This window comes from Delphinus delphis, chromosome 3, assembly GCF_949987515.2.
Source record: "Delphinus delphis chromosome 3, mDelDel1.2, whole genome shotgun sequence".
Lineage (NCBI taxonomy): Eukaryota > Metazoa > Chordata > Mammalia > Artiodactyla > Delphinidae > Delphinus > Delphinus delphis.
The window spans coordinates 67,273,324-67,286,684 of record NC_082685.1 but is presented as its reverse complement, the minus strand read 5'-3'; the positions used below and the strand labels follow the sequence as shown (position 1 = coordinate 67,286,684).

The 13,361-nt window shown below is 36.7% G+C and overlaps 1 protein-coding gene across 1 annotated transcript in view; it reads right to left on the bottom strand.

Moving 5' to 3' along the window:
• Positions 1–13,361, bottom strand: part of FBN2 (fibrillin 2) — a 232,723-nt gene that overhangs the window by 44,387 nt on the left and 174,975 nt on the right. Inside the window, exons 33-38 of the mRNA XM_060006959.1 lie at positions 11,799–11,921; positions 10,094–10,219; positions 4,521–4,643; positions 3,529–3,651; positions 1,002–1,163; positions 206–274 (exon numbers count right to left, since the gene is read on the bottom strand). Of these exons, the coding sequence (XP_059862942.1) occupies positions 206–274; positions 1,002–1,163; positions 3,529–3,651; positions 4,521–4,643; positions 10,094–10,219; positions 11,799–11,921 (726 nt within the window). The remainder of the gene's footprint in view (positions 1–205; positions 275–1,001; positions 1,164–3,528; positions 3,652–4,520; positions 4,644–10,093; positions 10,220–11,798; positions 11,922–13,361) is intronic.

Genomic DNA, 13,361 nt, shown 5'->3' with positions numbered 1-13,361 from the left:
TGCAGAACAATCACACATCAGGTCACTGCAATGGGTCAAATCTTTCTGATTTACAAATGGTTATTCATCAGACTGGTAATTGTCCATCTGTAATTTTGCAAAATAATCTTGTTGGGACTGTTCCACACTAACTTTTCTACCAGATTTGCTCTAAAGTAAATTCTTTACCTTGTTTAAATCTGGTGACAATTAGAGGTATGCTCACCTTCTAAGATGATTGTGATGGGGTTAGGTCTGAAGCCTTCACCTCCAGGACACAAAGTGTAATATTCAGCTGCAAAACAATGGAAAAAAAGAAATTTGATACCTGTGTGCAAGAGGCTGACAGTGAATTAGCACTTAACAACTGCCAGGCTCAAAGCGCATATCCTAAGGGGTGTATCTATATTTTCCTTAGTGCCTTTTCAAATACATTATCTTTAAAAAGTACATTACATTTTACTTGAAATAAGATGATTACTTCATAAATTATATACAAAGTAGAATAACAAAACCCATTTGCTTTTAATTAAAGAAAAAGATTATTTTCAGATAATTTATATCACAACCCTTTTGGCTAGTAAATAAAAACTAAAAGACTCAACAATTCAAAAGTTTCACCTATGTTCATATCAGGACATACATTTCAATTTAAGACATAATATGACTGGACTTGAGGAATACAACTCACCTATGAACCTGAACTAAAACAACTGTGGAAAAGAACCAGGAATGGTCTTTATCTGTGACACCAGGGAGAACTGATATTATCATCATTCACATTGGATTGTGGTTAAAAACTGTTTTTTCTTTTTAGCATTATCAAGAAAAACAGTAAGAAGAGAGGAATTCAGATTCCTTTTATATGACACACTCTTGGCTGGTTTCAGTACAATCATTGAAAGTAGTCCAGATTCAAATTTTGACCCTCACTACCTCCCCCACCCCCTAGCACCAGAAGAAAATGGTAGCTAGTGCTCAGCTACCAGTGTTTCTTTCCTCCTGTTCCGTTCCATACTCACTGCTATTGACAGGGGGGCAGGTCTCGCAGGGGTTCCCCCAGGCCTTCCCCAGAGAGCAGCAACAGGAGGAGCGGCTGACGCCCACCCCAATCTCAGTGTTGCAGGAGAGACTCCCGTCGCCCCGAGGACCGAACTTCAGGTAACAGTTGCCCACTCGATTGTCTGCAGGGCAACACAGGAACTTAAAATTGTCCTTATCAGAGTAAGAATGCCTGTTTTGGAGAATGGTCACTCAAATGATGAAATTCAAATTCTGTACATTAATCCCCAGAACAGAATAATCTCTTGCTTTAAACTTTTTCAAAACTGAGTTGCAGGAATTAAATAAATTACACTTTCCTACATCTAGACATCCATATAGATCATGGACTAAACAAGATAGTAAGCAATTACTCATGTGGGACATTCTGAATCTTTAATAATATGATTGCAAAAAATGTTTCCTATAATCAATCTATAGCATGAGTTTATCAATAAAGGGAGTGAAATCCAATATGTTAATTTAAAGCAATGTATCCTATCACTGAAATATTGATAACGCCATCTCCTTCCTCTCCTCCCCATAATCTCCACTCTCCCACAGTTTAGTTTCAATTTGCACATTGAGTTTTGCAGGTTTTGGGAAAGCTAGTCTGTAACAACTTTAGGGAGGCTACTTAAGAGATCAATGAATCTCAGCCTTTGTCTTGTCTCTATCCATAATTACCATCTAGATCACCTCATTAGTTCCATGACTTTAAATACTATCAAATTTGTGGTTCCATCTTTCACCTCTCCCCTGAACTCAGATCTTTCTGCCATGTGCCTAGTATTTGATTTCTCCTCTTAGATATCTAAGGTATTTTAGAGTTAACACGTCTAAAATCAAACACTTGATACTCTTTCCTCCACATACAAAACCTGCTCCAATCCTCTCCCAGGCTTCTGCATTTTCAATAAACGGAAACTCCAATTTTTTAATTGCTCAGGCCCTATACCTTGCAGTCAAACTTTGAATCCTTACTATCATGCCTTATTCAATCCAGTAGTAAGGTCTGTCAACACTACTTTCAAAATATATCTGGACTCTGATGACTTACCACTGCTTCTAAATCACTACAACCTGAGTTCAAGCCACCATCATCCCTCATCTGGACTATTGCAATTGTTTCCTAACTCATCTCTGGACCCAACTATAGTCTATTTTCCCCACCATAGCCGGAGTCATCCTTCAGAAGCATTACCTTAGCCCAGGCCACTCCCAGTGGTGTCCCACGTCAATCAGAGTAAAATCCAAAGTCCTTATTACAGTCTACCAAGTAGTTTTCATCTCCAGCTGCACATTATAATCACTTTGGCAGCTTTTTATTATTTTACTTTTCTCTTTTTTTTTTGGTTTTGTTTTTGTTGCTGACTCCGGTGCAGACAGAGGTGTTAACTCATGGTTCTGCTCTTACTAGGCTGTATTCATTCATCCTTCCTTCCTCCTTCCCTCCCATTCTCTCTCTTTTATCCCTGCTCTCCATTCTCATTCCTCATCCCCTACCCAACCATATGAATGTGTTTAATATTATTCTTTTGGTCTCTGCTCCTGCAAAATTGTATTTTTGTTTTCGTGTGCAAATTTTAAATTTCTATAAATGGTATTTTGTCGTATACCTCATTCCATCTTTATAACATCCAATCCGTCAACTCCACAGTATTCAACTGCGATTCTTTTTCAATCTATCCACTCTCCAAATATGGCTTCTAAATTCTTGCCACTGCAAATAATGAGGCACTGAATATTTTTCCTTATGTTTCCGTATGGGCCTGTAAGTTACTTTATTTGATATCTAAAGCCCAGAGAGGAGCTGCTGGTTCACAGAGTTTGCATATTCTTAGCCTTTGGTATCAGGAAAAACAGTCCTTGTTATCTGCCATATGCATCCAGTAAACCTTTTTAATTTTTTATATTTGTAAGTCATTTTGAAAATAATTTGTAGAAGAAAAAGGCACAAACAACCTTACTAGAAATTTTAATGGGAATTTAATCATAGCTAACTCAAATTTTATTCTGTATTTTCTTGGTTTTGAAAAAATATACACCTGAAATGGTCCTATAAATGCCATTAACTGCTTGCCTGTCAGTTGTCATGCATAAACCTGAAACATATTCATTTTGTAAAACTGATTCCACATTTCAAACACATCTGTCCTGGCCAATGTACTGGACAGGGAGCCAGGCAACTCGGGACACTGCTGAATTCAGCTTTGCCATGTGCAAGCTCTGAGACCTTGAACAAATGACTGCACCTCTAGGGCCCTGGTTCTCAAGTCTGTGAGAGGAGGTGGTGGGAGCAGATGTCTCAAAAATTCCTGTTTCAAAATATGACTTGGAAGATAAGCAGGATAAAAGTGACCATATATTTTGGTAATCTAGAGTTTCTTCAGGTAAAGGACTACTATTTTGTTCTCAAGTTAATTGTAGTAAATGGTCATCACAAGAGAGTATGAGTATTTAACTCTATGTACTTCTATTCATTTGTTTCATATAGCTTTTGCTTACCAACACAACCCACACCGGTGGGGTTCAGCTGGAAATCGGGTGGACAGTTACACTCATAGCGACCAGGAGTGTTGACACATAGGCCGTTCACACAGTTTATTGGATCTGCACATTCATCAATATCTAGGAAAAACATTTAAAATGCCCACATTAACATCTTTACTTTCCTTGTGCATACTGCTGTTCCGAAGAATTTGGTGGAAAGTTTGCAAGTCAGTAGACTAAAAATCTTTAGGAGGGACTCAGAACAATGAAATAAAAATGAAATACTTCTATACACCTAAAGCAGTTTCCATAGATCAGTCACACAGTATTCATGATGATATCATTTAATATCCTTAATAAATAAATTATAATGAAACGTTGCAATTCTGAAGAGAAACATTTTATCACTTTGTTTAATTAAACTTAAACATATGTATTATATATTTGTACATATATGTGGACATCACAAATACATACAAAGAAATACTTTACTAATTTCGTGTTGGATATTTAATATTAAGTTGTTTATATTACAATGGATCCATTCAATAGTTAAAAATAAATGTATCAGCCAAGGGGGAAAGGGGTGGGGTGTGAGGAATTGGGAGACTGGGATTGACACATATACATTATTGACACTATGTATAAAATAGACAACTGATGGGAACATACTGTATAGCACAGGGAACTCTACCTAATGCACTGTGGTAACCTAAATGGGAGGGAAGTCCAAAAGGGAGGGGATATCTGTATGTGTATGGCTGATTCACTCTATGGCTCTAGAGTGTGGTGGAGGCTAACACAACATTGTAAAGCAACCATACTCCAATAAAAATTAATAAAAAAATAATAAAACAATAAATGTATCAGAATGTAATTTTCTTTTTCAAAAAAATGCATAGCCCAAGGCATAGCAGGCTAAGCAGAAATTTGAGGAACTTCTATATCTAGCACAAAATGTTCATTTCAACTAATAAGAACACAATTAAGCCCTTAACTGGCCATACCTGTACAGTTCCCTCCGGTTCTGTCCAATTCGTAACCATCATCACAGATACAATGAAACATTCCAGGCAAATTATTACATGTTCCAAAGACACAAATATTTTGGAAGGAGCATTCATCGATATCTGGAGATTAAAAAAAATAGTAATCTCTTGATTACAAAGACATTTAGATTTACTGTATGACATTAATAAATTATTCTATCTCCTCAGATGTTTTTATGCAGCAAAAAATTTTCTTTTTCTTTGACCAAAGATGTCACATAAATGGCAAGCAACTAATGTTTATATGGGTCAGAAATATGAAAGAATATTATCTTATTTTATTGATAGTATTTTACTGTCTTGACCTGTAAAATACTTCAGAAAAAAATTGGCCTAGGGCATAAAAACCTTTTAGAAATTAAATATGAACGTGTTAAAGGAATAAGATTGTAAAAAATTAAAGATAAAAACAAATTCAAAGATTATAATAATTAAGTGAAAACAGATGTTTTATAAACATCTACAACATACAAAATATACAACATAAATATTTTAAATATTAAATATACCTTTAAATTATTTAAGTTTAATTTTTTAAACTTCTTTCTTGTTATGTAATCTGATCTGTTATAATAAAGTCAGTTATAAACAGGGAAAGAAGTTTTTTCCCAGTAGTGTGTAATAAGATCATCCATTGCCCCACATTCCTCCAAATCTCATTAAGATATCTCTATTGGACTGAAATCATAAATTCAGTTTATGAAAGTCTTCCATGAAGCTTTAACCCAAAATAAACAAGAAGTTATTACTCCTCATTCGTATGAAAATGAAGGCATAGTGTGCCTGTACAGCTGTAGAAGTAATCTGTATTTCTACTCATAGGAAGAGGATGGACATTTTTGTACACAAATTACCTCATATCCTGAGAATGCAGACCAGGCATGCCATTTTAGGCTAGACTAGACAAGTCATTCTAAAATGCTGTCTTGAGACAGTTATATCTTAAGTATAAATGGGTCTTTTGGTCATTTATGATTGTCAAAATAAAGCATTGCAACTATCTTATATTTAAAGTATAGTTCAAATTGTGTCTAGAAGTTCAATTGATGTGTAAAGTTTTCTTTACTTGTGTTGGGGAAATAAACAAAGTTATTCTTTTTATATAAATCAGTAAAGACTCATTAAGTTAGTTTATAATTGAGTTGTGTTAATCTATAAATTGAAGTGGAATTGTATTATCAGCCTTCTGCATATGCATTTTACTTATAAGTGAACTTTATTAGAAATAACTTCCATTTAAATAACGTAAAAGTTGCGTGGAATAAGGTATTTTAAGAGAATACTGCCTTGTTTTTATAAAATTGATGCATATTCAGAAATTTGAACAATACAGAAAAGTGGTGATAGGAAACAGAAAAGATATGAAACACAGAAAATAAGACAGCAAGAACAAAAATCACTCAAAAATGCTTCTATCCAGAATTATCATTGTAAATGGATGAACACCATTCCAAACATTGATATTTCTCAGTGCATATTCACAGAGAGTAAAGCTGAAACAATTTCCATGCATCAGATCAATTTTTCATTATCTCAGTATCTTCTAAAATGCTTTCTAATGGTAAGAATTGATGAAAACACTAAAACTGTATCATCTTTTGGCTTTATGTTAAAATTCAAACACAATTTTAAGACAGTATTAATGGATTCTATACAATGATGATTAACAATTAGCATCCATATATGCTTCCAACTCATTTTTGTTATTCATATTATTTTCACTTTTTAAATGTTCATGGCATTTACCATAATCTCTACAGCATTTAGTACTAATTCTTTAAAGGAAACAATAATGTTTTTATTGTCACTTCTCCATTTACTTCTTGATTGGCTGTTTTTCATTGCTGATAAGTTGTGTGTTTTTTTTGTTTTTGTTTTTGTTTTGCCCAAGACAAGAAGGGAGATCCCACAGGTGGTTTGTTTCTGAATTATTTCACTTGTCAGGATATGTCTATTGTCTTTTTTTTAAAAATAAATTTATTTATTTTATTTATTTATTTTTGACTGTGTTGGGTCTTCATTGCTGCGCGCAGGCTTTCTCTAGTTGCGGTGAGCAGGGGTTACTCTTCGTTGCGGTGTGTAGGCTTCTCATTGCGGTGGCCTCTCTTGTTGCAAAGCATGGGCTCTAGGCGCGAGGGCTTCAGCAGTTGTGGCGCGCGGGCTTCAGCAGTTGTGGCGCGTGGGCTCTAGAGTACAGGCTCAGTTGCTGGTGCAACTGGCTGAGTTGCTCCTTGGCATGCGAAATCTTCCCGGACCAGGGCTTGAACCCGTGTCCCCTGCACTGGCAGGAGGATTCTTAACCACTGCGCCACCGGGGAAGCCCTGTCTATTGTCTTTATAATTAACTAACTCTGAGGTATAGCTTTCTTGTCACATGTGTCCTTATAACTGTGAGGGCAGCATTCTAATGTGTGTTGGTACTGAATGTTTGTTTTGTTCATGACTTGCCTTTTCTATCTGCAGTTTGAAGAATCTCTATTACTTAAGTTGACAAATTCAATAAGGTTAAATAAAAATGATTTACTTCTTTCTGTATATTCAGTTCCTTCTTCTATTTCAGGAAAATGTTTGGTTGTTTAATACTTTTTTTCTATTCAATTTTTAGGGACTCTTCACTTCAGAAACACCCATTATACTTAAGTTTATGGTCTTTGTCTTTTCTCTAATAGTGTTAATTTATCCTCTCCCCCCTTTTTTTCACTGTGATTATCTCACGTCCATTCTCTATGGTGGTAATTACATTTTCATCTCCTCTGTTCTTTGCTGTGTCTATTTAATTGTTCTCTTATTTTGCTGCACTGGTCCACGTTTTTTGTTTCCCTTAACTCTGCAGTATCTCTTTTTGTCTTTTTTTTCTGTTTTTATAATCACTTTGAACTTGTTCAATCATATGTTTTTATTAAGGTTATCTGAGGTACAATATACCTATGCGAAATTTGCTCTTGTTCCTTAAGTAGTTTTCCTCTACTCTGGATTGATTATCTGCTTTTTGTATGTTTTTGTTGTTGTTGTTTCCATAGAACACCTGCACAGTTGCTGTTGTTTCACTTTGTTTACACATTACTTGGTCAGCTCTTTCAAGAGTTTTATATACAGTTGATGCTTGAACAACATACATTTGAACTGTGCAGGTCTACTTATACATGGATTTTTTTCAATAGTAAATACTACAGCGTATGTAGTGCAACTACACTATCTGCAGTTGGTTAAATGTGTGGACATGGAACCACTAATGCAGAGAACTGTGAACACTGAGGGCCGACTACAAGTTATACACAGATTTCTCCCCATGCTGAGGGTAAGTGTCCCTAGCCCCCATGTTATTCAAGTGTCAACCGTACTCTGAGATACAGTTTAGATGGAGCTTCTCGACATCCTCCCTTCTTTTTTGATTTGGGCTTTCTTTGGAAGACAGCTTGGGGTATGGGTTTCATTATAGCTTCTATTCTGTGGCCCAGAGTTTCATAAGGTGGGGGAAGAGGAGAAATACGGATGGGAGGACCTCCACTGGGCTCTGTGTGCTCTTTGTTGGTGAACCTGGCCCCTGCTCTCTCTTCGGAAATCATACTAAATGCTCTGCATCTGGGTTTACTCCATCTGCTGGAGTCCTAACCTGTCCCTGAGGAGGTTCTTGCAGGTTCTGTACCTTCCCATTTTGGTGAAGAATACTGGGAAATGGCCAACTCCAGCAGTTTTTTAAACTCTATAGAAATTCTGAGAATTTATGATTAGAGGTAGATGCTGAGTGGAAAATGTTGTTTAGAGGATCAATTCAAAGGGGCATCAATTTATAATAATATGGGAAAATATCAAGGAATTAAAGTAATAAATTCAGGATAAACTGTCTAAATGTGCCAGATCTCATAGAAAGAGAAAAGACAAAACCATAGAGAAACAGGCAGAACCATGGAATTGCATTTTGTGGATCTCAAAAGTTGGCATCTGGTTAAATGGAGCAAAGGGTGAGCTACATGTGTGCCACTCTCAGGTGCCCTGGCAACTGGGATTTCTCTCCATGGAAACAACATATTTTGGGAAAGCCAACATGAGAAGGAAGTACAGTAAACAGAAACTATTTAGCATCACCTTGAGGGAGGTTCTGCAAGAAGTTTTGGAAGACCCTAGGCCACAAATAATGGAACATAATTATGAAAGGGAAATGCTGTCTTATGTATAAAGGATTAATTTTGAAATTTTATGTTGGCAAATGTGTCTGGCTATTGCTAACTTGTCCCTTTTCCCACCAATTCTTGTCAAGCTGACGTGGGTAATAAATCATGTAATTCCATAAACACATTGACTCACAGTTCCTACTAATTGACTTCAATGCTTAGAAGGAACCAGGACTAGGAAAAAAATAAAGCTCATTCTACAGATGCCTTGTATAAAATGGTTTAGGTTCTGCCCAACCTAGCAGGTCAAAGTAGAAGCATGAATACTTTCAGTTTCTAATATCATCTTCCCAGAGCCTACTATTCATTCTCTCATTCTGATTCTCTTCAAATTGGTAGATATTTATGGAAATTGCCATGATCTTTTAGGCACACTTTCTTTCTTCAGTGACACTTCTGGTGGTGGGGCAGAGTCAGGCTCTACTTCAAGCTACCCCAGATTGCATAATTTTTGTTTGGTTGATGCTGGTGAAGTGTGTGTGTGTGTGTGTGTGTGTGTGTGTGAGTGTGTGTGCGCGCGCGCGTGCGCGCACACGCTGGCATTTACTATTTCTGTTCATTTGATTAGATACTCATGTAGGGAAAGCCTATAATCTGGTTTCATTTTATAATCTTTGCTAGCAGTTAGCCTGAGTTTTTTTTTAAGGTTTTCTATGAATCACTAATTTTGTTAAAACCTTATGGCATATGAATTGTTTTCAATCCTTCTCCTTTATTTACATTTTCACGTACTTTTATGAACACAATGATGGCCCAAACTCTATGTAATGTGAATTGAGTCTCTAATGTAAAAGAAAATCCAAATTCTTTTTCTTGGAAAGATATCACACTAGTCACGAAGTCCCATTTCTAGGAAAGTAGGTGATGTCATAACTTAGAGGCAGGAGACATGACTCTTAAGCAAAAGGTGTAGTTCTTGATGAGTCCCTGAAGAGGACTTCCAGTCCCAGACATACAGACAGTTGACTAAAGCATAAAGGTAATGCCAAAAATGAGCTACTTAGATTTTGATAAACACATTAAATAGCAGTGATTGAGGTACACAATATATTTTAAAAGCTGAACAGTTTATCCACATTTCATTCATTTAGTGATAAAAAAAGAAATAGTTAAAAAAAAAAAAACGAATAAGCCAAAGTTCCAACTCTTGGCTCTTGGCCAGGAAAACTTCATAAGAGATGAAAGCCACCTTCATCATTATTCATTCGGCAAAATAATCCATGCTTAAACAAATGACTTTTATGTGTGCAGCATGTGCTGTGTATTCTGCTTCCAGGTGGAGCCTGTTCAGCCCTTTTTGTGGTTTCATTTGTTGTAGTTGATCCAACTTGGAAATGAGTTGGAATCCTGGTGACCCACCTTGGCAGGATCTGCTGTCTGAGGCTGGAGTGAAGCCCATCTCACACTCGCAGCGATATGCACCCGGGACGTTGAGGCATTGTCCATTCTCACAGAGATTTATGTTTTCTGCACACTCATCAACATCTGTTGAAGGAGCAAATTACATCTCTATTAAGTTCCAAATCTCATGACATTTTTTTCTTTGCTCTATAACTAAACCAGTCTCACTGGCTTGAGTTAGTGCTCATTAACATCAAACAACAATTATCCATATACACCTAAATAAGGGTATACAACTTGATAGCAGAGCTGTTTATGCCCTAACATTCAATTCCATTATGATAAACAGGAGGAACGAGGTGTCTCTCACATCTGTCTCAGTTCTCTTTAATGCTAATTTGATGCATCTGTGTTACACCAACATCATTTAGATATAACCAAGAACATTGGAATTAATCTTAAAATGGTGTTAATTCATTTGAAAACATTACAGTATTAAAATGAACAACTTTTTCACTAGTTCAAGTATTTTTAAGCAAGTAAGGAACACTCTAAGGGAGTGAGGAAAGTTTCTTTCATGCCATTATAATCTCATTAAAATAGTCTTATATTTAGGGCCTAACATTTGCCAAGGAGTGTGCTAGCTGCCTGACGTTCATGTTTTCACTTAGTTCACCAACCCTGTGAGGTTTACAAGAGGAAGAACCCGAGGCTAAGAGGAGGCGACTGATGCCTGGGAGTCACAGTGATCTAGTCTGCGGCTGAGCCAGGGTCTAGGGCCAGCTGTGTCTGATACCAAAGCCATGCCCCTGCCCTCACACCACGGTGCAGAGACATGCTAAGAAAGATGCAGTACCCAAGGTTTAAAAGTAAGGAAGCTTTACAACTGAATAAACATGTTTTCTTAAAGAGGCATTAGAAAACTGTAAGTCTGTGTTTTTGATGTCACTAATTAGAAAAAACTATCTTTTAATTTGGGGTTTAAAGTGTGCACTGAAATTCAACTGAGAAACACCTATCTCTCAAGCTTAAAAGTATCATTCTTTATGTCCAGCAAGATGATCTAGTCTTTTACGTGAATATAATAAGTGGATGTTTTATCCTCAAGGAATGCAGAGTGAATTTACTCACATTCATTAAGCTCTTATGATGCATGTTTCTAAGCTCTTTACTTGTATTATTCCATTTAATCCTTTCAATACCATGTGATAAACTGAGATTTTGATAAACACAATAAATAGCAGTGATTGGGTAGGTCATAGATTTTATTTTAAGAAGCTGTATAGTTTTCCCAACATGTCATTCATTCAATGATATAAAAGAAAAAGGGAAATAGTATTTATTATTATTATTACCACCATGTCCATTTTAAAATGGAGAAACTAAGGACACACAAGTTAAGTCATTCACTTCAGGCTATATGGCCAGTAAGCAGCACAGGCAAGATCTGGATCCAGATGGTCTGACTCAGAGCCTGTATTTTTGACCATTATGTTAATTAATGAATAAAAGGAAATGACAGTCACTAAGAGTACATGATAGTAATAAATGCCATTATTTTAAAAATTTTCCAGGTTTTTGTGTTTAATGTAAGCAAAAGATACATATTCACCTTAAGTCAAGTGTAAAAACAGAGGTAGTGATTTCAGCCTCCTTTAACTACAGTCTTCTTCTGATGATGAAAACATACAGAGTGTTGCATGAAAATCAGGACCTCACCCACCTGAGCAGGTAAATCCATCTCCAGTGAACCCTTCGGAGCAGGCACAGCGGTAGGAGCCTGGGGTATTGACACACTGAGCATTTATGCTGCACTGGTGGGTTCCATTAGAACATTCGTCCAGATCTGCATGTCAAGAGAACACAGCAATAAAGTTCAGAAATGAAAATGGAATATTTAAACACCCAGGAAGATTTTCATTTGTCTTAATTTAAATGTAAACTGGCCCCAAACTGGCCAAATGGAATGTATTTTAGTTTACTGGTCAAGTTGCAGTTCTATATAATTTTCTAAGACCTCAGACCTATGATCCAAAGTGTTCATGCTACAAACATGGGCCAAAATAATTATTTCAAGCGTTTTGTGAGCTGTCTAATCAACTAGAATTATAATGTTTAAAAGAAAACCAGGCCTAGATTTCTTTCCGATTTCTACCGAGGGTGAATTTTATCATTGGCTACCTTATCACTAAAAAAGGGGTCAATTTTCAAGATAATACTGAATTTCAGAGCAGGAAAATTACCATAGAATTTTCAAGTTCATTTTATAGATGAGGAAACCAAGATATGATTCTTGACCTCATGGAACCCCTAGTCTAGTGGAAAAGACAGATGTTAAACACAGAGAATTCAATTAAATTTAATACTGTCATACATGTACCATGAAGAAAAGTTACAAGGTATAAGGAAATAAGAAGGGTGTCTAATTTGGATTGCAGGAATTAGGAAAGCTCCACTGAGGAAGTCATTTTCAGTTAACTTCGCATCTGAAGGATGAGCAAGAGTTGACCTGCGAACAGAAGTAGGGATGGGTCTTCCTTGCAGAGGGAACAGCACGTATGAAAACACTGAGAAGGAAAAGAGCTTTGATGTGACAAAAATTAAAGGAGGTTAGAGTGACAAAGAACAATGTAGGAGACCAGGGATGAAGGAAAGTGAAGCTGGAGAGATAGTGGGAAGATGCCATAGGGTCTTGTAAACCATGTGAAGGAAGCTGAAGTTTATCCTAAATTCAATGGATTAAGATGACAATTGTGAAGAAATCAGATCCATGGTTTAAAAAATCTACCTGGCTGCAATGTGGAGAATGGATTGCGGGAGGACCAGAGAGGGAGTAAGCCAACATATGAGGAGGTTCTTTTAGCAGCTAACGGAGAGAAAGGGCTGGGGTGGGGGGCAGATTGAGAGAGAGAACGGTTGTGATGAGAGCAGGGGGATGGAGATGGAAAGGAGTGGAGGGATTTGGATGCCATTTTGGAGTAGAGGTGCCTGGACATGGTTAAATCTTTTGTATTAGCGGCAGGCTATTTTTCGATAGCTGGCCAGAGTGATAGATGGACAAGAAGCACAAAAAAAGAGAGGCTAGAGGAGGGAAAAACAGTAAACAAATGGGACTAGAAAACTGGGAATGGGGATATAGCTGAAAAGTTGTGAGATTAATGATAGAGAAATGGCTGGACTCAAGTGGGTAGCTAGTGGACTTAGTGACACCGTGAGAGAACCTTCCTTAGCAAAGTTATTTAAAAACTATGTTAACTCAAATTCTGGAGTCAGCTCATAAACATTT